The sequence below is a fragment of the Pagrus pagrus genome (assembly GCF_965226575.1).
Source record: "Pagrus pagrus genome assembly, chromosome: 12".
Classification (NCBI taxonomy): domain Eukaryota; kingdom Metazoa; phylum Chordata; class Actinopteri; order Spariformes; family Sparidae; genus Pagrus; species Pagrus pagrus.
Window position 1 is genome coordinate 31,192,713 of NC_140196.1, and position 24,023 is coordinate 31,216,735.

Consider the following 24,023-nt stretch of genomic DNA (forward strand, 5'->3'; position numbering starts at 1 on the left):
ATAGAACCTCTTGCAGTCTCTTTGCGAGCTTCAAAAGAATATAGTGGGATTCATCGAGGAGGCAAGGAGCACAAGGTCTCATTGTTCGCCGATGATTTATTAGTATACATCTCGGACCCTTCTAAATCAATCTCTGCAATAATGTCAATTTTGAACAAATTTGGACAACTATCGGGATATAAAGTAAATATTAGCAAAAGTATATTATTCCCAATAAAGACCATAAAAGACCAACAACTCCTTGATAAATTACCCTTTAGGATCTCAACTCAGTTTAAGTATTTAGGTATTAACATTACCAAAACATTTGCAGATCTATACAAGGAGAATTTCCAAAAATTACTAGACATTACAACAGAAGACCTGCAGAGATGGTCCCATATTCCCATAACATTAGCAGGTCGAATTAACATAATCAAAATGACCATCCTCCCCAAATTTCTTTTTTTTATATCAGTGTATTCCCATATATATCAAAAAAGTTTTTTTTCAAAGCATAGATAAAATAATCTCAGAATTGATCTGAAATAAGACAAAACGTAGATTAAGGATGAGCTTTTTACAGAGACCAAAATCAGTAGGTATTATTATTAGTATATAGTATTATTGGGCAAGCAACATTAAAATGATGACCTACTGGCTACAAAAAAGCCTCCGCTATGGTTAAGTATAGAAAACGCCTGTTGTCACCCTTCTTCTCTCCCAGCCATGCTGCTCTCAGCTCTACCCACTGTAGACCCTGGCTCGCTAAATAATCCAATTGTCTCCCATTCACTCAAGATTTGGTCCCAAATTCGAAAATCTTAGGATTGGCAGTCTTGTTCACTTCAAAGCCCTCTTATCAAAAACCACGCCTTCGCACCTTCATTTACTAATACATTATTTAAGGATTGGTTCGAAAAAGGAACGTTCCAACGTTTGAACAGGTGCAGGAAAAATATAATATTCCAAGGTCACAGTTTTATAAATATTTGCAGCTAAGGAGCTTTGTTATAAAGAATAATCCATCATATCCAAATATTCCCAACCGATCCTCAATGGATTTGATACTTATGCAAGATCCTTCTAGAAAGGGAGGAATATCCAAGATATACAAAAATATGTCAAACCTGGCTGGCAAAGATACTATGGATCATCTGAGGTTGGCATGGCAGGATGACCTAGGCAGGGGGATCACGGAAGATCAATGGCAGAGAGCCCTAACGCAGACTCATAGCTCTTCAATATGTGCAAGACATGGCCTCCTGCAATTTAAAATAATACATCGACTACATTGGTCAAAACAAAAGCTTCATAGAATATTTATATATATATGGACTCAGACCAGCAACACTGGGTCATATGTTTTGGAGTTGCCCTAAGTTATCAAATTATTGGGACAATATTTTTCAGACTCTATCAAATATCTTACATAGACCTATTAATGTAGATCCACTGGTGGCAGTTCTAGGAATTATTGATTCAAGCATAACGAAAAGCAACAGGGAGCATAACATGGTTTCGTTTGTCAGCCTACTTGCACGTAGGTTGATATTAATTCATTGGAAACAAAAGGCGGCTCCGGCTTATTCAAATCTTATGACAGATGTTATGAGACATTTAGAACTGGAGAAAATCAGATTCTCACTGAAAAATCAGGAAAGAAAGTTCTATAGTATTTGGCAACCGTTTATTGATTATTTTAACCACAACATAGTCTGAGGGCAAGCTATAGAAGTGCTCTTCATAGAAGGAAAGTATTTTATTATTATTATAAAGTAATTACCTTGTAATTTATTTATTTTTTTAATTCTATTTTTTTTATATATACATTCTTTCCTTTTGTATTTTTTTTAATTAATCCCCTTCCTTCATTTGTCTATTTTTCATCTTGAGATACATAAGTTAATACAATTTAAATGACTCTTTTTATGTAAACGTGTACGTGTAAATGTGTAAGGTGTCTGTTGTGTCTGATGTGTTCTATGTTCAATATGAGAAAAATCAATAAAGAGAGTTGAGGGAAAAAAAACAAAGATATGGGATTTAAAAGATGGTCAGAATATGAACTTAAATACATCCACCAATTATATGATAAGGGCACTATGAAGCCATTTGAAAAATTAGGAAATAAGCCGAAAAACCGACTTTTTTAGGTATCTACAATTGAGACACCTTCTAACAAAAAACAAATATTGAGACAAAACTGTAATTCCCACAGGAGCAGAGCGATTTTTGATGCATTTACAATTGGGGAATGATGAGGGAAAAGTACTTTCCAGATTATATCAGGAACTTTTACTTCTGTTCCCACATAAGTCAGTATAGGGGTGGGCGATATGGCAAAAATATCATATCACGATTTTTTAAAAATAAAATCACGATTTCGATTTTATCACGATCTTAAATTGAAAAAAGAAAAACAGACAATTTAGGCCAAATTCTTAACAGATTTTATTTTAAATAGTTGCAGTTTTGCCTGCATGTGCAAACAACGTAAAGTTTAAGGTAAACAACAACATTCTAATAAAGTGCACTCTTGCAACCGTAGTAACAAAAAGTAAAATATCAATCAAAGACATTACTGACAGTCATTTAAACAGGATTTATATATTAAAACACTAAATAGCTTATTGAAAAGCAAAAATACAAACTAAAGTGACTGGTTATCTCTTTTAGTGCAACAATTTTGAACAAAAATTATCAAACTGCAATGTGTATAGCCTGAATATTAAAGATCCAGCAGTTTTAGAACATATTGCTGTTAACATATCTTCTTGGAGTATTTATCTCCTTCTAAAAAGGAGACATCATGACAGATTCCTATTACAGATTTTTAGCCAGGAAAACCATTTTGTCAACTTTATCTGGCTTGAGAGTAGCCCTTTGGCAAGTTACTATGTTGCCACCTGTGCTGAAGACTCGTTCTGAGGGAGCACTTGTTGCTGGAATGCACAGATACTTTTGAGCTAGTTGGCTAACTCGTGGAAAGTTTCCCTCATGGAGTTTCCACCATTCGAGAGGATCCATCTCACTGTCTGCATTTGGTGTGGAAAGATAAGCCTTCATTTCCCCGTCTATTGCCTCTCTTAGAGATGGGAGGGAAGCTGATGTGCCAGCTGCAGATACAGCACCTGAGATTTTTAAAAAGCTGGCTAATGTTTTCTTCTTTGCTTTCTTTGGTGGTGTTTGTTCTTTTGCCTCAGGACTCTGTGATGTGGACGGGAGCGGATGCTGTGCTTGTTCATTCAACATGGACTCCAGCTCAGACACAGCTCTGGCTTGTACTTCCTCTTTCTTGACACTGTCAATGTACTGGGTTTTGAACCTCGGATCCAGAAGCGAAGCCATGTCCAGCAGGGCATCAGTGGTGGGATACTGGTACTTTTCAGTGAGGTAGTTGAGGATAGTAGTCTTGATTGTGTTTGTTAGCTCACTGTCATCATCACTGAGGTTAAGGAGGTCGACTCTCAGCAGGTGCAGGACTGGCTTGACATATGAGACGCTCACATAGTCCTCCCCTGAAAGTGCATCAGTGAAATCTCTCAGTGGACCAAGGGCCTTCTTAACGCACTCCATTACATCAAGATCTTGCCATAATGGTACCAAGTGCCTTGTCTTCTTGTCGGCCTTCAGGACTTGTGAAATGGCCTTTTCTTGGTCCAACACTCTCTCAATCATGGCAAGTTTGGAACCCCATCTAGTTGGCGACTCTGTTATGAGTTTTTGTTGAGGTAGTTTAAGTTCTGTTGAGCTTGACTCAAATCCCTTTTCTTCTTCCAGCTGAAGGAGAATGCACTCACCCCTTTCTTGCAGACAGATGTCATGCGATGTTGATGTTTGTGCTCCATGATGATGGAGCACAAATAGGTAATTTTTTTCATATATTCTGGTCATGCTCCACCGTAAGACGATTCTGGGATGAGGTATATCGAGCTCTCAGAGAGGTTATCCATGCTAACATCCCTGAAGACCCATGGCTGGCTGTATTAGGGGTAAAACCCAAAGGAATAGAGGGAAGAGCTGCAAACTATTAACTGCAGCAATTAAATGCATTACAATTAATTGGTTAGAGTCGGAGCCACCTACATACCATCTCTGGACCCAAAAGATCCTGGAAATTTCCGAGATGAAGCCAATAGCCCACCTGCTAAGGCTACAAAGGTATAAATCTGACAGAAGATGGAGTCCTGTATTAAGTTTATTAATGCAATGATAACCTCAAATCACCTATCCCCAGTAGGCGATTTGAGGGGGGATGAGGGGGGATGCTGTCCCCCTTGTTAGCAAAATTACCAAAAAGCATCCCCCTTGTTAACCTGCCATCACTCTCCATCCCCTAGTAGCAGATAGTGTGTTACAAATCACAAGTGGCCGCGATCAGCTCTGGCGCACAGTAGAGTCAAGCCGTGCATGGCTGCTTTGCGTTCTGGCTGCCTGGTCTATTTTGACGGAAGCCGCAACAAGCTGCAAAGAGCAGATCACGCCGGCAGGAAGTCAGAGACACAGGAACGGCATAGAGCATCCGGTCAATTTTCAAAATAAAACACCCTGTGCAGACTCCCAAATGTATAAAAATGAAAAATGACCAGAGCAACAAAATCTGAGCAAGTCAACAAAATCATGCAGGCAAAAGGCTTGGCTTCTGAAACTTTCCCGCTGGGTTCTCTCAAATGGTTTTCACAGAGAACACAGACTTGTTCTTTATTCATAGACTCCACTCCCTTTGCTGGTTATATCAGGGGTGCAAATATTTCATGTTTATTTTCAGTAATTTTCAAGTTTTTTCAGAGATAAGTTTTTTCTGACAGTTTAATATCAATAGTAAGTTTGCTATTTATGTTCTAAAACTAAAATGTTACTTTTTGTAAGTGTTTTTAGTGTGTCTGTTCAGAACATGATGGCTTATGATATGTTGGTAATTGTCATTTTTGTGCTGGTTTATAGTTTAACCATTAGTGAGGTAGCTGTTACATTTCCTGACACCAGCTTTTTTGACAATAAAGGCTCAGATTCCCCAGGAAGGCTCTGAAAGCTCAAGTGAGGAAGAATATGCTGTGTGGATATGTAGACCAAGTCAAAACACTCATCATAACCTGCAAGCTCCAGTTGTCAGACCCACAGCAAAACAACCTCTTAGAGTAGGAACTCAGGCTGAAGGACTCATTCAGAAAGAAAGGAACCAGCCACAATATGAGGAGGACACTGTTCAAGACAGGGGTCAGGTGGTGGAGACAAGACAGCAGGAGCAGGAGATGGGCCAGAATCAAGATCCGGAAGTTCAAGAACCAGAGCCTCAGTTGTCTGAGGAAGTGGCGGGGTCTCCCAAAGACTATCATGAATCTGAGGGAGTCAGACATTCCATGAGAGCACGCCAACCAAGACGTATCCTGACATAAGCTGAACTAGGAGAACCTAGTATTACACCCCTAAGAAAGTAGAGACTGATATAAAATAGTAGTTGTTTGAGTTTATAACCAGTAACACAGCTAATGTTAATTTAGAAGTTCATATTTGGATGAATATTTGTTAATACAGTTACAGTACCGTACTAGTCATGTTTCAGAAACTTATTTCTTGAGATGAAACAAAAACAAGAGACTACACATAAGATAAATAGGTTTATTGACAGAAATTAAGGTGTTACAGTATAACGTGGTGACGCAAAGTGTATTCTGTAATAAATAGCACTACACATTATGCATGTATAATGTATAGTTACATTAAGAAATGTTGGAGTGGTAGATATTGCCACATGTGACTTAATGGACTTGGGAGGCCTACCAATGTACCGATGGATTAAGACGACACAACTACACAGGAAAAGAAAGAGTTAACTATTTATCCTGTATTCATGCTGTGGTAGTCACCAGATGTGTAGTTATTGATGTTTGGATGATTATATAACTGTATACTAGTCATAATTCATCTAAAGATGTTCAGATGTCTTATTTTGATGTTCTATAAGTGCATATTTGGTTACCTATAGAAAAATGTTTTGCCACCATTTTATTTTTTTTAGTAGGGGAGGGTGTAGCGCACTGAAATAATATTCTTTATTTCTTTCTCTTTTCATATCCAGTTATGTCCAGTTAAAAAATATGTCTAAATAAGTGCTTTAATTCATTCATTGTGTTTTTATCACCATGGTTACAAGCATCATTTGTTTATACTTACCTGTGAGGAAGTTGGCGTACTTACCCTTTAAGAAGGGAGCGCAATCCCTTTAAGAGGGAGAGACTCAGAGAAAGCGGTGTTGAAGCAGTAGAGCATATTGAGGCTAAGTTGTAGTGCTTGATTTTGAACCGTGGACAATGTTAATAAACGTTCATAAAAAGCAGAAGAATGTGTTGTCGGCCTGTCATTTTTGAGGGTGCAACATCAGCTTGCACGTTTTCATGTAGTGACGGTGGACAATGACTAACTTACTAAAACACTATGAACGACTTGTCTTGAAAAGTTGCGGATTCCTTAGTTCATGCAGATAATCAACGTAATAGTTGAACAGTGTGATCGGGAGGTAACGTTAGCATGCTACTTAGCTACTGTTGTACCGAGTTGGTTGTAGTTATTACGCCGAACACAACGTCAGCTTGCACGTTTTCATGTAGTGACTGTGGACGATGACTAACTTACTAAAACACTATGAACGTCTTGTCTTGAAAAGTTGCGGATTCCTTAGTTCATGCAGGTAATCAACGTAATTGTTGAACAGTGTGATCGGGATCGGGAGGTAACGTTAGCATGCTACTTACTGTTGTCATACCTGTTGTCATACCGAGTTGGTTGTAGTTATTACGCCGAACAAAACGTCAACTTGCGATTGTACTTAGTAACTCCCGAAAACGTAGTTATATTTTCAGACGTTACTAAACACATTCACGCCCAAGCGTCGTGTTTTGGAAGTAACTTAGTCGGTGCAATCACTACAACCAACTTGGTATGAGAATAATTCTAGCATGCTAATGTGCTGTGCAGCCTATATGCTAACAAACTACCAGCTGCTATCTCTGAATCTAGCTTGTTGTTGGCACTCGGTTGAGGTTTTTTCAGACGATTTCGTGATTCGCCGGCTCTTTCAACAAATTCACATGTATTCATTTTCCCCAGGGATGCTCATACAGGGACAGTATTTACGACTCTAGTGACAGATAATTGCGCTTCTCAACCAGCCGGGGGTAGTAATGAGTCCAAACTACCTAATGTTGCTTTAATTTGACCTTTTCAATGCTGTTTGCATTGGCTGAGAACTAAAGGGATGCAGGCGATTAGCAGTGACAGCAAGTGGGTGAAGAGGGATCAGTTATCCGGCCACCCTGACTTGCTTGAGGCACTGAATTGAATTGAACGTGCGAAGCATTTGGCTAGGAGGGGCAGGTGGGCGAGGGTGTTAAAATGTAGGGCTCTGATTGGCCAAAAGCTTTTCACTCCACTTGCACGCAGATTGTTGTGGGTCAGCGGCAGAATCAACTTCATAGATTGGAATTGCATAGAAACTGAAACCGGCGAACTGCGAGATGCAACAAATGCGTACCTGGAGAGCAGCAATTCGTACAAGTACGAGTACAAGTACGAAAAATGCGTACATGTTGGCAGGTCTGCAAATAGAGCTATTCAAGTTTTATGGTGAACATTCCTGTATATTTTCATATTACATTATATATCGTAGAAAAACAAAATATCACAATGTCAGTTTTTTTTCCAATATTGTGCAGCCCTGCTTAAAAACATCCAGTAATGTCCGCTGTCACAGTCTCAAACTGCAGTCACTGGCTTGGCAGCCTTCTCTCCTGTAACTCCATCGCCTCCCCTCCACCTCCCAATATGAAAGTCAGGTCATCAACATGTAATGTGAACACAATGTGAACCATATGTCAATATGGTACATGTGATGACATGTACAAATGTGAACATATCAGTGGTTTGAAAAAACGTCAACTGTCCACATTTACTTTTTGCAACTGGGCTGCAGAGAAACACAAGTTCACAGAAACACACCTTTGCCTTAGGCTGCTGTAAGCGTTGTGGTTGTTTTAGCTAATTTCCTCTCTGATTAGCAGTTAGCTGTCCCCACCATCCTCTCCAGGTCATCTCACTTGCAAGACTCCTTTCTTTTTTTCGAGGCAGCTCTCTTTGCTTCTTACTTTTCTTCAAGCGTTTTTCATCACCTGGTCTGTTTGGCATTCTGAGCCATCACCAGCAGTGCTGGAATCAGTAGCTTTCCCTGTTCCACCATCGCAGGTGTAGGTACGAGAACAGGAGGATCCTGCTCTTTGTGTGTTCATTAAGCAGACAGGACCACCTTTATATGGAGGTCTCTGTCCTGATTGGATAAGGTGGGCAGGGATACCAGAAAAGGTCTTTTCTCTGTTAATGCATGAGCAGGAGGAGAAGAGACATGGGTTATCGACCAAAGAATCTATAACAGTGAATACTGTTGGATTATAGAGAGAAAATAACGCTTACAGCAGCTTTAAGGTGAACAACAGCTGGGTGGCTCCTGTTTAATATAGTTAATCACAGTCCCTGAAACCAATATGTGTGTTAGCCTCGTGAAGATATTACTGAGAGGTCCAGTGCTGAGACTATAGACTATAGAGGTGGAGGTTTACTTACAGTTGCAGTGGGAGCAGCGAATGCCAAGCTGAAGAGCAGAGGCAGTGGGCAGACTTCCTGCCTGGGCAGGATGTAGGGCAGAGACAGACTGCGGTCATTACAAGTGTACCCAGAATGCACCGGTTGGAAAATATCAGTCAGCTCCAGGAAATAAAGACTGACAACAGAAGAGGCCAGGATAGGGAGCTGCAGGGAAGAAACAACAACACAAAAGAATTTAGAAAATGTTCATCAAAAGGAAATACTAAGAAAATAAAAGTCAGACGATCACCAAAATGATTATTGACTCAAATTTCACGGTAATCCATCCAGTACATATTGAGATAAGTCATTCTTGTTTTTGCTGCCTCCATTGTCAGTAGTCAGTGTTTGTCTCTCCTCAATATGTTCATCCTGTTACGTCTCCAAATGTTTCCAGTTATGTCTTCTTTCAGTAAAAAAAAAAAAAAAAAAAAGAGAGATTTTACATTTGGATATTTGAGGTTTTTCCAGTTCACTTCAACACATTCAAAGTGTTTGTGGAGAAAAGAGCCACTAGTGGTCATGAGAATAAGTGCAGCTTGGAGCATCAACATGTTACATGATGATCAAATCAAAATGTCCTCATTAGAGCAAGTGAAGGATTATCCATACAGTATACAGCTACAGTTTAACTACACAATATACAGTATACAGCTACAGTTTAACTACACTATATACAGTATACAGTTTAGCTACACAATATACAGTATACAGCTACAGTTTAACTTCACAATATACAATATACAGCTACAGTTTAGCTACAAAATATACAGTACACAGCTACAGTTTAACTACACAATATACAGCTACAGTTTAGCTACAAAATATACAGTACACAGCTACAGTTTAACTACATAATATGCAGTATACAGCTACAGTTTAACTACACAATATACAGTATTCAGCTACAGTTTAACTACACAATATATATTGTGTATACACAGTACATTTCTTTCTCAACAGAAGGGACATATTAACCTCAGCTGAGCCCGGTCACGGTGAGACACACAGATACATACACAGAGCAGAGATACATGGTGTGTGTGAAGGTCAGCGATCTGAGGAATAGCAGACCTCTGTCTGCTTCTGTTAATCTGATACTTGTGAGGTAAACAGCACACACACACACACACACACACTGCCGATAGAGGATTATGAAAACCAAATTGAACGGAGAAGGTTGAAGACTCAAGACTCTCAACACAAGACCAAATATTGTCAGAGCAAATATTCATACTACAAACTTCACAGAGCAGAAAGAGTTTTACTTCCTGCTCTTTAATCTGTGTTACAGTACAGATTGAAGATGATGCCAATCCAGCGTGAAGCATCAGCATCAAATGCACGTGGGCCCAAGTTGGCAAGGAGAAACTTACTAAATCTTGATCAGGAGACCTCGCTTGCACTGAATGTGAGTTTAAAAGATATTTTGAAAAACTGGCTCCTGGAAAATAAATCAAACTGATAGACAGATGTTCACTTACAATAGAAGGACAAACACAAGGGTACGTAATGGATCTTCTACTGTGTATACAATTAAATGTTATACAATTACACTGTCAGTGGAGGCCAAAAACAACTATGTTTCTCAAATTCATTTACAGTACACACTAATAAAGCTGCCTACAGGTTGTATGTACTGATACCAGCTATAGAATTATTCTGATGGCACAAGTTTGTGTTGCTGTTTGGGTTTTTTGTTTCAGCCCAATCATCTCAGTGTACCAGGATCAGATCCATGGGGTGCGCTGTCTTTATTTAATCTACCACTGTGGATGACACAGTCAAAAATTTTGTAGTATCAGTATATGGTGACTTACTGTGTGTACATCACATCTATAAAAATATGTGTGAGAGACATAACTGGACATATACTGTACACTATATTTGTAGTTCATATGTTTTGTCATATATCAGTTTATATGCTGTGTCACTTGCGACAGGGGCGCATGAGGCCCACAGGCCTCTAATTGAATAGACTGGCCTTAATTTTCTCATTTGAAAAGTGTTTGCTTTATAATCCAACAGTGTTCATTGTTATAGATTCTTTGGTCGGTAACCCATGTCTCTCCTCCTCCTGCTCATGCAGTAACAGAGAAAAGACATTTTCTGGTATCCCTGCCCACCTTATCCAATCAGGACAGAGACCTCCAAATAAAGGTGATCCTGTCTGCTTGATGAACACACAAAGAGCAGGATCCTCCTGTTCTTGTACCTACACCTGCGATGGTGGAACAGGGAAAGCTACCGATTCCAGCACTGCTGGTGATGGCTCAGAATGCCAAACAGACCAAGTGATGAAAAACGCTTGAAGAAAAGAAAGAAGCAAAGAGAGCTGCTTCGAAAAAAAGAAAGGAGTCTTGCAAGTGAGATGACCTGGAGAGGAGGTTGGGGACCGCTAACTGCTAAACAGAGAGGAAGTTAGCTAAAACAAGTAATTTTCATTGAGGAAGAACAGGTGGATGAAATATAAGAATTTAACAAGGTAATTGAGCTTTTCAGTAGTTGCGTTTCCATCCACCTTTTCTTATTCGCATTTTCAAAAATTGCGAATAAATACTTGGATGGAAACGCCAGAAATTCGAAAAAAGGCAGTAAATTCGCAAAAAAGTTTTTACGCTTGGAGGGGGTGGATTTGTCAGCGTATCGATAAAAGGAAAATGCGACTTTTTGTTATGGAAACAGGTTTGGTCGTGGTACGACGTCCCAAAAGTCCTTCACCCGGCGACGTTCCCAAACAAATGGAGAACGACGCGGTCTCCCTCCAGCAAATAATAATAATAATAATAATACATAGGTTTTATATAGCGCTTTTCAGGGTACCCAAAGACGCTTTACAAATACAAACAAACAGACAATACATACATACACATACAGGGAGCAAACTCTGACAGCACTCATAACATTAAAATCTTCTTTTCCTTCTCCTCTTCAGGAGGGTTTTGTAGGCTGTGAACGCTGACAAAATTGTAGCTAATGTTCTCCCAAGAGCCGACAGGTTCACCAGTAAATTGTCCATGATGTTGAGTGTCAGCTGAGTGTCAACTGTCAGCTGAGTGTCAACTGTTGTCATGGATACATTCACGCTCTTTCATGACGTAATCTCATGGTGCACTCCTCCTCTCCCAATAATCGCAAAACAATAACGAATGGAAACGGGCATAAATTTGCATTTGCTCTTAAATTCAATACATTTGGATGGAAACCCAGTTACTGATAAAGCTACATCAGACAAAAAATATGTTCAAAGGAGAATATTGTCTATAAATCTTAAAATACACATTTCTGGAAGGAATCTTTACTGAAACTAAACTGAACAATTCTGATCACCAATTTTAGCTCTAATGAGTCGACAATACAAGCTGCAGTCAACAAGCTGCTAATATAAAAAACATTATTTAGTGTAACATGCTGTTGTGTAGTTACACACAGCATGATATCAGGTCTATTGCTATTCAGCTCCATTTGTACCTTTATCCTAAAGCACTTTGTCCTTACACAAGTTAATTACGACTTCATCCCAACAACCTTGTGTGACAATCTTTAGGCGATTATGCAAAGTTTTTAATTTGCTGCTTTAAATGCAGTAATGTCACATCTACCCTTGAAAAGTAAGTCATCTAAACTTTCTACAAGTAGTAGAGCTGAAAAGATTAAATTAGTTAATTAACAGAAAATTAATCAGCAATCTTAACAATAGATAATTAAGACAAGCAAAAGTGTTCTGATTCCAGCACCTCAAATTATATAGACTAATACATTAAAAATGAAATTATTGTAGTATTTTATTTTGGGCAACTAAAATACTAGTCAACAAAAGTAAACCGAGTATTTTTGTTTCGTAACCCTAAACAAATGTATTTGAGGAAATTTTTGATTTCAGAAACCTGAAAACAAACAGACATGTAACAAGTGAATTTAGCTCAAAAATAATAACTGGATAGTATAATAATATTTTGCAGGCTCAATACAAACTCCAGTATTGTGAGTGAGAGTATGTACTCAGCCCATTCAGGATCAGATAGAGACTTTGTGGCTCTTTAATAAGTAAAAGTGATGGTTGTGGCTATATTTAGGCACAGCAATGCTTTGAGTTAAATGCTAACATCAGCATGGCTAAATGCTAACAGTGACAATGCTAACATACTGATGTTTACCAGGAATAATGTTCAATATTTCACTTTACTGAGGTGAGATTAATATGCTGGTCCATTAGTACTGATTTTTTATTTCTATAAATTGTAACTCTCATAATTTTGACATTTCTGTATTTTTTCCACAAATCATTCAAGTGTAGCAGGGTTTACAAAACAGTCTACAACCTAAGTCTAGCTTGTGGGTAGGAGACGTCAACGCAATGCTAAACATGGTGTGTTGATCAGGTTTAAACTTCAGTGGGAAAATCTGTACAGCTTATGGTGCCGCTAATTAAAAGTAATTAGCTGTGGATATTTAGTCGACTTTATAAACAGGACGAAAAAAAGAATAATAAATAATCCTTACAGATACAATAGGTCCTCGCACGAGATTCGTGATCGTGCCCGAGCATCTCGACCTATTGTATCTGTAAGGATTATTATTATTCTCCTTCATCCTTCCAGTTGACTGCATATTTTTAGCGGCCTGAACATACCCCAAAACTCACCAAACTCAGAACATATGTCACATCTGCGCGCCCACATCTGAATTCAAAATGATTCGAGGTGAGTGTTGCCAGGGGGCTCCATAGTGCCACCTAACGTCGGGTCAGGCCGCGAAAAAGTGTGTGTATATAATACATTTAACTTTGTTCTTCCAGTGTTTTGTTCTTTTATATTTAACTATTTATATGTATACCTTTTTATTTATATGTATACTTTCTACTGTGTGTGAAACAGTGCTATAAGTGACATGGAGCTTCAATTTCCTTGAGGGAACCTCCCAAAAGAATTAATATAGTTGTCTGAGTCTGAGTTGTCTGAGTCTGAGTCTAAAACTTACTGCTGACAAAAAAAGCCAATAATGTTGCTGTAGGAGAGAAAACAGAAAGAAGAGAGAAACAGAAAGGGGGGGCAGCAAGTGTGTGTGTGTGTGTGTGTGTGTGTGTGTGTGTGTGTGTGTGTGCGTGCGTGTGTACGTGCGTGCGTGTGCGTGCGTGCACTAAGGTGGTCAATTAAAGTTACACTATGTAGGAACAGTCCCGGCGGCATGGGCGGGCATTGGCGGGCCGTGCCCGCCCACAGAGTCAGCCGTGCCCGCCCTGGGCTGGAAGCTGTTTATTTTATTTGGGTTTTGTTTATTACCTCGGAGTGGCCAACGCTCTATTATTCCTATCTCGGTTTGTCGATCATACAATTCAACCAACGAACGAAGGAAACGTGCTGGCCAATTACAGGTGCTGGGGGGGCGGGTCACTGAGTCATACTCATGAGAGGGTAACGCTGTTAGTACTTGACGTTCATGGTCGCAGTTGCTCATAGACTCGCTAGTTAGCTGTGGCGTTCGCATGGATTAAAGTTCTCCGTCGCTACGACGGACTTCCGTCATTCAAACTTAACAGAGGCGACTTGTGAGATCAATGTAGATCTGAGGAAAACTGTTGGCTGATGTTTATTGACAGATTGCCACACTCTACAGCCAATGGTATCGTTAACAGTGTGCTCGCCTGACCAATGACAATGCAGTGACCCACACAGGGCGGGATCTCAACACGGAGCGGCGCTAAAGTTTAGCTGCTTAGCTAGCAAGGACTCGTCGCGCTGCTACGTTATCAGCTGAGTTTAGTCAGCACGTGAGAACTCGTCTGACACGGAGAGTCTCCTGTTGTGTGCTACATGTGTGAAATAACAACTATAGTCTGGACTTTGTCTGCAGTGTGTCTGTGTAAACGGCTTCATTCAGCGTCTCTCCCTCCCCTCTGGCACCGTGAGTTACCATGGTTACAGCCCTGAAACTTTATACTGATGATCAATAATAAGTTTTTGGTTAGTTTGACTGTACAGAGTCATGAATGTAGCCTGATTGTAGCTCAATGCTGAAATCTTGTATTATAACATATAGAACAAAGCCTCAGAGCTTCTTTGATTATTAACATGTTAGTGATGACAGAAAGTGAGAACTCGCCATCAGACTGACAAGGCTGCAAAAGTTGCTGCTTGTATGATGTATTTTTCTGTTAAACGATAAGATGCTCACTTTAAACAATATTATTAATAATAATAATTAATGATAATGATGATGATGAGAAGAAGTAGAAAAATAGCGTACTGACAAGTTCTGTAGATGGTTGATTATTTGAAAGAGTAAAACTTGAGAGAAGCTTGGCAAAAAAAGGCACAGATTGATTTCATAGATTGAAAATTACATTGAAAAGACAAAGAAAAATGTAAGTGTGAATAGAACAGCTGTTCAGATCATCCTCCTGTAAAACACTTGGTCAAATATTTAAACTTGATGTCTGCATTAGAGAACATGGTGTGGGGTGAGGCTGTAAATCTTATCTTATTTTTTTAGCACGTGTCAAGTAAAATGCCCTGTAACATGTTTCACAAATTACAAATTGGAATATGACTTGGCTACAGCTCGAAAAAACATTTCAGTCAAAAGATTTTTTTTTTGTTTTAATCCATGCGTTACGCATGGACACAGCACTACACTATTTTGTTTGTTTGTTTTTTATATTTTGGGATGAACTGCCCCTTTTTAGTAAGAGGAAAATTATTTCTCCGCACTGTAGGAGTGGTCACAGAGCCATTGTTCAGCCTGAAGCAAATAAAATGTAGGTTGAAAAAGTTTGCCCCCCTGAAAAAATGTAATGCCCCCCCTTAAATTGTTTTCTGCAGCCGGGTCTGTGTAGGAATAATGTTGGAAAACTAAGTTATTCTGAAGAAAGTTTATTTTTGAGTCACACTCTCAGGTTGTCAATTACAAATAATTTTTATGTAAATCAAAACCAATGAGGTTTAGATAATAATAATAATAATAGTAATAATAATAATAACAATAATAATAATAATAGTAATAATAATAACAATAATAATACTAGCTTGTATTCATATAGCGTATTTCATGAGACCCAAGGATGCTTCACACAGTACGATGCATATGATTAAAAGTTGTGGAAGCTGTAGTATTTGCATGCTAACAATGGCTTTGTTCTTTAGCTTGGTGATGCTAAAAGATGCCCATATAGTTCAGACTATAGATAGAAAACATCAGTATCATGTTTCAGCTTTTTTCTAAAGATCAGAAACCCTTTCTGCATTGAAAACTGAAAGCTAGCGGGAAGCTACCCAGGAAGCGGGCCAGTACATTGGCTCTGTATTTCACTACTTCAGTTCAACACATGCCAAACAGATGTTTGCACCAACAAGCCAACAGAAGAGCATGAATTATTACAACAGACTTCCCTGCTGTAATCAAGGACATTAATGGGACTCACAGTTCTCAGTCTTACTCTATAACCACCATTGCACAGGCTAACCTTGTAGGCTAACCACTACTTGAGAAATAATTTTTTTTGCCTCTTAATACCAGAGGAAAAGGAAGCAACAGTAGTGCATCCAAACAAATGCACCATTAATCATCAGCGTCTGAGCACTGAGCACTGGACAGGGTTTTGTTTGAATCAGTAGATGCTGTACATAAGAAATCTGAAAGTTTTCTAACATTTTGTCAGCATTATCAGGATGCTCTCAATATTACCTGGAAAGGTATTTAACTGTGTGAAGAACAGAAGACATTTTAAATACATCCACAACTGAATGTTTAACACCGAATCCTCAAGCTGAGCAAAGAGGACTGAATCATTAGTGTCACTGAGCAAACCATCCTCACAGGTCACTCAAAGTGTCTTTGTCAGCTTAGCTGTGCTGTACAGCATGTTGCACACTATTTAACATTATTACACGGCTCTATTGAATGCTGCTCTCCATTGGTCCATCGCTGTGTTCTACGGTCCGTTATTTCTGTATAATGACCGTCGTCAAGTATAACAGACCATTGCTAGGGACGACACTCTGATCCGCCCTGGCAATATATAGCAACATAAGCAAGACAGCTGGATTTCAACGCTTTACACCAACCACAGCATAAGAAGCACCACTGTCCAGCTCCTCTCTCAGGCCGACCTTGAAAGTGAAAGTGAAAGTGAAAACTTCACCGACCAAACCTTGTCGCTGCTGAATCATTGTGGGTGATTATTTATTATTTATTTCACTCGTGAGCCGTGTAATAAGCGGGATAATGTAAAGTTAGATAAACCCCGACAGGTTGTATGGAACCCCTCCGCGTTTCCCAGATTCGTTAAGAAGCTCTTAAGTGCTAAGATCTTCTTAGGAGCGCTCTTAAGAACGCTGTGAAAGAAGGATGTGTTTCCCAGAGTCGCTCTTAGCTTAAGAAGATCTTTCACTAAGAAGGAAATGTAAGATCGAGCTGACCCACTCTTAACAGCCTTCTTAGCGACCAAATGCTCAGTGATCAAGCCGCGTCAGGGAAATTTATATCCTCCACTTTTCGGAATAATAAAACAATGCTCAATGTTGAACTGGCGCAAGAAACATAGGCTAATAGTAGATGAAAAAAAAACAACTTTTTATTGAATTACACGTTTAAGTTTTCCACACACATCTGCATATATGAGTTTATAGTACTACACATTAAAAAAACAACCCTGTGGCATTTCACAGATATCAAGGAAACAGATGTAATTAAACTCAGCTGAACCTCATCCAGAGAGGCTTCACCTGCTACTCTATCGGCTATATATGCGTTGCCAAAGTCCGCGCGTGTGAGAAACCATGGTTGCAATACAGCACATTCTCGCTGCGAACCAACAGCGTTGCCGTGCGCGAAGCCAGACGGTTTACATAAATGCATACGTGCGTCAACACTTCTCCGCACCGGACGTGCTGTCAGGCAAAGTACTGGCTGCCCCGTGCGGAGATCCAACGGCTGATCACACTCCACACATCCAGAGAGCAACCCGCTGCAATTTTGCCCTCAGCGCGGGGGTGCAGCCTCCTGGCTGCGCTGCGTTTTTACGCAGTGGGGAGCTTCCTGGAGGTGGTCGGGGATGGCACCGGCCTCAGCAAGGCATCGGTGTCACGGAGTGTGGCAGCTGTGACACCGATTCTCCTGCCCCAATGCCCGGACCCACATAAAGCTGCCCACCACACTGGACGAGGTCCGCCAGGTCCACCAAGGGTTCCACGCAGTGGCTGGGACCCCCCGGGTGATCGGTGTGGTGGATGGCACCCTCATTCCAATCCACAATCCCTCCCTGGTGGATCCGTGCTGGATCGGTAGAAAGCACTACGCGGCCATCAACAAACCCCCCCCCCCCCACACACACACACGATACATGCGTAGCCTAATTGCACCTGTAGGGGGACCACGGGGCGCTGTGTGTGACTTATGCGCTGATAAAGTGGTGGGTGATCGATTTGCCTGGCATCGATTGATTCAGTTTCAGCAGCACCGCGGTGGACAGCTCCCACTAAGAGCTTCTTAAGAAGCTTCTTTGGCTTGATCTTAAGGTTCTCCTAAGAAGGAAATTAAGAACGCATCTGGGAAACACCCGTATCTTAGCGCTCCTTCTTAGCCGAACCCTTCTTAAGAGCCTTCTTAAGTCCTTAAGAACGATCGAATCTGGGAAACGCGGCCAATGTTGGCAGAGGTGTAGCAATGCCCCTGTCAGCCCATCCTAAACCTGAAAGTCCTTTTTGAGCATTTAATGATGGACTTTATTGAACCTTCGCCATGTAGGGGGTATAAATATTACCTTAGTATTGTTGACATGCTTCCAAAATGGATTGAGGGCTTCCCATGCAAACATGCTACAGTTGCTCCAGTTTGCTCTCAGTAGCAAAAGCATTGTTGAGAAGTAATTCCATGTTGAGAGCCTTCGATCTAAATTAACTAGCGATAATGGGTCTCATTTTATGAATAATGTAATTTAAAGCTTCTCCGATAGCCTGTAGATAAACCTAAAAAAAAACATTGTGCCTACCATCCAGCTAGTGGAGGTGCAGTGGATTAGGCTAACCAGACCCTGAAAACAAAACAAAAAAATTAGTGGCAGAAACAAATGTATTAATAGTTGAGGTTTTACCTCTTGCATTAATGTTTATGAGAGACCGCCCACATAAGACAACTCGATTGTCTCCTTATGAGGTACTGACTGGCCATCCTATGAGAATGATTAATAGCCCGTTTCCTCAAAACAGGTTAACTCTGACGGGAATGGATGATGACATGTTAAGATATTGTTGTGAGCTTAACTATGTCTTGAAGCTTCTCTTCCCTCAGGTAAAAGCTGCCCCATCTGAGCCTGACTCCACATCTAGCCGGGAGACCTGTGCATGACTCCAACCGTGTCTGGATAGCTGAGGGAGAGACGTGAATCCAGATCCAGGAATCCGAGTGCAAACCTTCTCCAGCGATTATTCTTCTGAGAAAAAGACAACTTAACCTGTGGGGAAAGTGATGAGGACTTCTGGTGGACGATCGTGGCTACAGTTTTCATCGTTGGGTTGGTCACCAAAAGCGTTGTAGATCAATCCTGGTCTTCAGCTTAACAGCAAGATGAGAGCTGTTTCCTGCAAATTCAGAAGCTTGCAACAACTGGACTCCAAACGTCCACATATATTCATACCTATCACACCACCGCTGATTCACTTGCAATCACCAGTCAAACTGATGTCATTATACTGATACTTAGACACCCATCCATCACAGAAGGATGGCAATGGACTGTTATCAACGAGGGTGAAAGAAGACACAGAGGAGAAAAAGTGACATTGGCATGCCGACTACACAGAATCAAGTGACCCCAGAAGAAGATGGCATCAGAACAACCACAATAGCGCAGCTGATCAAGGAATACAACAAAAAAGCAGCACTAGTTTGAACAAAATGATTACATATTTTTGAGTTCAATGCTGATGAAGTAATTGATTTATTTTAATGCTGTTGTTGTATTTTCTATGTACTGTAACGGAGTCATAATTTCTTTAGTTCAAATTAAGTTTGTTGTTGCTGGTTGTTGTTAATGGTTTTGTTTTATTTGAATTTTGATTGTAATTCTCAGAAATGTTGTGTTGACACTTTGTGTCAAAAGGGAGAAATGTGAGAAATTAAATAGTATTCCATTCAGTAATCAATGTACTGTAAAGACCATATCAGGATGTGAGAGGAGGAGGGGATAATCCTCCTTAGGTGTAAGGGTCATAAAGTCACGTGAAGGGCAATTCTCTCTGTCTGAGGTGTTTACAGGAAGGATTATAAGATGACATTTACATTTCAATAAAACAGCAAATGGTCAATGCCCTGGAAAAGACATGATCAAAACAAACACCAGGGGGTCATTGTTTTGGGAAGAAGTAATTCATGACTGCCGTAAAGTATGCAACCACTGTATTTAAGGCAGAAACATTTGGAAGACTAGAGAGAACACTTTGGGTCTTCTCTCCATGCAGCATGTATTAAAGAGATCTGATTCATGATACTGATTCTAAAGTTCTTCAGAGAATTAGCAACTCTCTACTTCAACAAGGAGAATTTCCCTTACAGAGGTCTCAGACTTTGGGCCCTATTTAAACACACAAAGCATGGCCTAGTGCATTCAGGCCCTGTCCAAGTCCATTTTGCTTGTTAAGATAATCTTGGCACAAAGTAAGGTGCACGGTACAAAGGGGTTGTATTTAGACTCATTAGTCATGGGTGAGTTTTGGGTGTGACATAAATTAAACTAGACCTGTGATGAACTGGCGACTTGTCCATGGTGTACCATTGCACCGGTACCACTGTGGTTATAGATAACTGATGAATGGAGAAACTGAACCAATCAGAGAGTCATCTGCCATTCCCTTTCAGAGCCAGCCAGACCAGGACCTGGAGCATTGCTATTTAATAGTGGCACTCGTCTTCACAGAGGGACAGGGATGTGGTCCTCTGCTGCTGGACCCTCTGCCTCAACAGCTCTGTTTGACTGCATCTGAAAAAACACACTGATATTTAACTGAGGAGGAGGAGAGCTGCTGCTCGTCCCTCTGTGTGTAAAAGTGATGCATAGATCTCAGTCCGTGGATCAGACGGGACGGGTCAAAATATTAATGACATTACCTGCAGTGATCCTCCAGCAGCAGAAACCAGACGTGTATCTCTACATTAACATGCACATTTGTGCACGAGGAACAGCTGATTAACTTGATTGATTTTTTAAAACTCCTGACAGGATCAGATAGCGTTTCATGTTATTAATGGCAGTCGCTTTCTGTTGCCTCAAGATAACAATCCTCCATCAGTGCACCTGACCACACCTCACTTTAAGACCAACACGCCCAGGGGAGCACAGGTGGGTGTAAGTACGTTTGCTATTTACACAACGTGACGATCTGAAACTAGCAATGACTAGCGATGTGTGTCGCCTTGTGCCGAGCATAAATAGAACCCTTTAAGTTTTATCAAGATCGATCAAATATCAATATTGGTATCTGCCTCAAAAATGCAGTCTAGGTTGGGCTCAAGTCAACAAAAGACTGCAACACAGAAACAATCACGACAGATGTGTGGTTGTATGGTTGCCGCAGTGAGGAATTTCCCCACCGACGAAAAAGCTCATGACAACACTGGTCTTACGCAGTGCGCCGGCTTTTTACAAAAAAGAGACGTTCGCTATCTGGAGAGTGCTGTATGGCTAATGCAAACCGAACATTTCCTACTGCTGCAGCTTTACATTGAAAGCATTTAACTGGTAAAATACAAGTCGACTTTTATTTTGAAATAGGCTAGACGCAGGAAATGTAATGTATAAGATTGGCATCTTTCAGCGCTGTCGTTCATCATAATGCGTCTACAGACAAACAATGGCCGTATTTGTCATTTGTCTGTTTGAAATATGCCAGGGAGTCTGTGGGAGAGTTGTTAGAGGAAGAACTTCTCAGTAAAGTAACCAACTCATTTTTACATCCTAATTACCATTATTAGGATTCCTGTTAGCATTGTGTTTAAAACCAACATATTGCCAAATACGTGCTTTTGCTTTTTGCCTTTACAGCAAATCCTCCGCCATCACCTTGTCAGTCAACTCTCCTTACTCTGGTCACATTATGAGAGTGTGGACAGTGAGCAGGTCATCTAATCTGTGCATGCCCGACCACTGTGTAACACCGGGGACATAGTCTACCGTGGCAGGCCTTGGTGGTCTTTGATCAACAAAACAAAAAAGAAACACTTTCGCCTTTGTTTTTTTAGTAGGCCTGCTGTCATAAAGAGTGGGGAGATAAGATGAGGCATGTGGCACTGCGTGTCATGTTGTACTCACAAAAAGAGTCTGGAGAAGTGTGACCATGAAATCCTGTCTTACTTTACCCCTCCGTCCAGTTGTTGTGTAAAATGGGTGAGACTTATTACACTTTTTTTGGAAAGTTAGCAATATTGGTGGACAAAAGAGGTCCTAGACGCTGTTAGATGATCTGACATGGACTTTGCCTGAAGCCCTCTATCATTTTGAGTCATAGAAATAATAAAAAGTCAAATTAAAAGGCAAAATACATTCAAACCTGAGTCAAACCTAGTCAGTATCTAACCCATGATTGGGGCAACACTTAGCTCTTGACGTTACAATCTCAATCTCTGCCACGATCAACAGATGTGTTTGTTCTGAAGATTGTATGAAAGAGCAGGTGATTTGAGTGGATCTAGCCACTAGGGGCGCTGCCGCGCTCAATCAGGCAGAGCGCCGCTGATTGTAAGAGAGAGAGAGAAGAAGAGACTGACAACGGTGAGACATGTGTATAGCGGGTGGATGAAGTTGAGTTTGCTACTTTGCATTGGTTGATCCGCCGTTTGTGGTTCAGTGTGCGTCCAGAGAAACGTAAGTTATATTGTTTATTTACTGGATGCATTTTTCTCACTGTTGTTATATCTCATCAGTCTGCTAGTTGAGATTGTATCTGGTACTTAAGTGTGTATTTCTAGCAGTGTTAGCTATCACCGCTGATGGTTTAAATGGTCATTTATGTTATATTAATGCCACTGACTATTTGTGTTTGTTGTCAGTTACATATATGTGATATTATATCATGTATGTTACTTCTGATTACTTCTGTTTATGATGTTTCCTATATTTTCATGCTAATGATAATTAGATTATTATTTCGGATTGTGTGCTATGGTGAAGCATATTGTGAGCTGTTTATTGATGGTTGTTATTGTTTTTGGTTTATTCCAGAACCACACCCCTTAACCACACAACACATCATTTCTGTAAGTGTACGCTGTTTACACTGGATTAAAGTGCCATAAAAGGGATCAACTGTTTCCTGCTTCATTCTTTATTTAAGTCTTGGGGGAACATTATAGACTGTGTTCTAACAGACACACACTTCGCGATTACAACCCAGAGAAGCCAGTCTATAACCATTAAACCATCACATATGGTCCTTCGAGCCGGATAAGGTAATTGCGAAGTGAAAATGTCTCATGTTCCCATAAGTGAAGATGCATGTCCACGCCGACAAGCGCGCCAACCAAGATGGATGGAAGATTATGAAGGGTACACCCTCCCACAGGCTGGGAGTTACCCACCATGCACCTCCGCTGCGACAGATGAGACTGACTGGAGCAGAAATAGAGAGGGATTTGCCAAGATGACACCCCTCACCCAGCGCCCACTACAGCACACTCGTTATCCTGCTGAGTTCGTAGAGACATCTCCCAGCCACATTGGCGTTGCAGCACCGGTGTATGTGAGTATGCCACGGCCATATCAGGGCCCACCTGCAATGGTGGATGTGTTGCCGCAAATGCAAGAGGATAACAGGAAGTTGCAGCTGATGACGTCAGATGGGCAGGAGCGATGCAGCACCTCCCAGTTTACAGCCTGCACAGCTGGACCATCCACAAGAGAGTCACCCCCCTGTCAGACGAGAGGGCACCAGGCCCCCACCATCACAACCCCCCATGCTGCATCCACCACCTGGATACGTCATCCACAACCAGGAGACCAGGACAGCCGGCCAATGCCACCACCCCCCTTGCAGCCTGCACCACCGCCTTCACCAAGGGAGCTGCACTGCCTGGCCGCAGTACAGGACAGGTATTTAGCAGACGATGATTGGCCGCTGCCTCCCCCACCTGTAGCCTTCTCCGATGACGATTATGAGCCACCAAGAGCCCAGCCTATACCTCTAGGGCAACCTGCTGATATTGTAGAGAACCTTAGAGAACGTCTGCAGCAGCTGGAAGCACGACTGTCACCAGCCCCATCCATGATGTCAGAACCACCATATGATAGTGTGCTGCCGTCAGTTGCACCCCTATTACCCCCCCAACGGCTAACCTCGAGAGCGAGAGGACATAAAGGGGACTGATGCCGTCTATCCCTAAGTTCACACGGGGTGACCCCAGAGAGTTTTCCAGACTGA

The 24,023-nt window shown here is 40.9% G+C and overlaps 1 protein-coding gene across 2 annotated transcripts in view; it reads right to left on the minus strand.

The window, feature by feature from the left end:
* Positions 1 to 24,023, minus strand: part of LOC311266480 (phospholipid phosphatase-related protein type 4-like) — a 160,855-nt gene that overhangs the window by 90,931 nt on the left and 45,901 nt on the right. For both annotated transcript variants that reach the window (XM_084368855.1, XM_084368854.1), the window contains exon 2: positions 8,596 to 8,781. In XM_084368855.1, the coding sequence (XP_084224981.1) occupies positions 8,596 to 8,781 (186 nt within the window). The remainder of the gene's footprint in view (positions 1 to 8,595; positions 8,782 to 24,023) is intronic.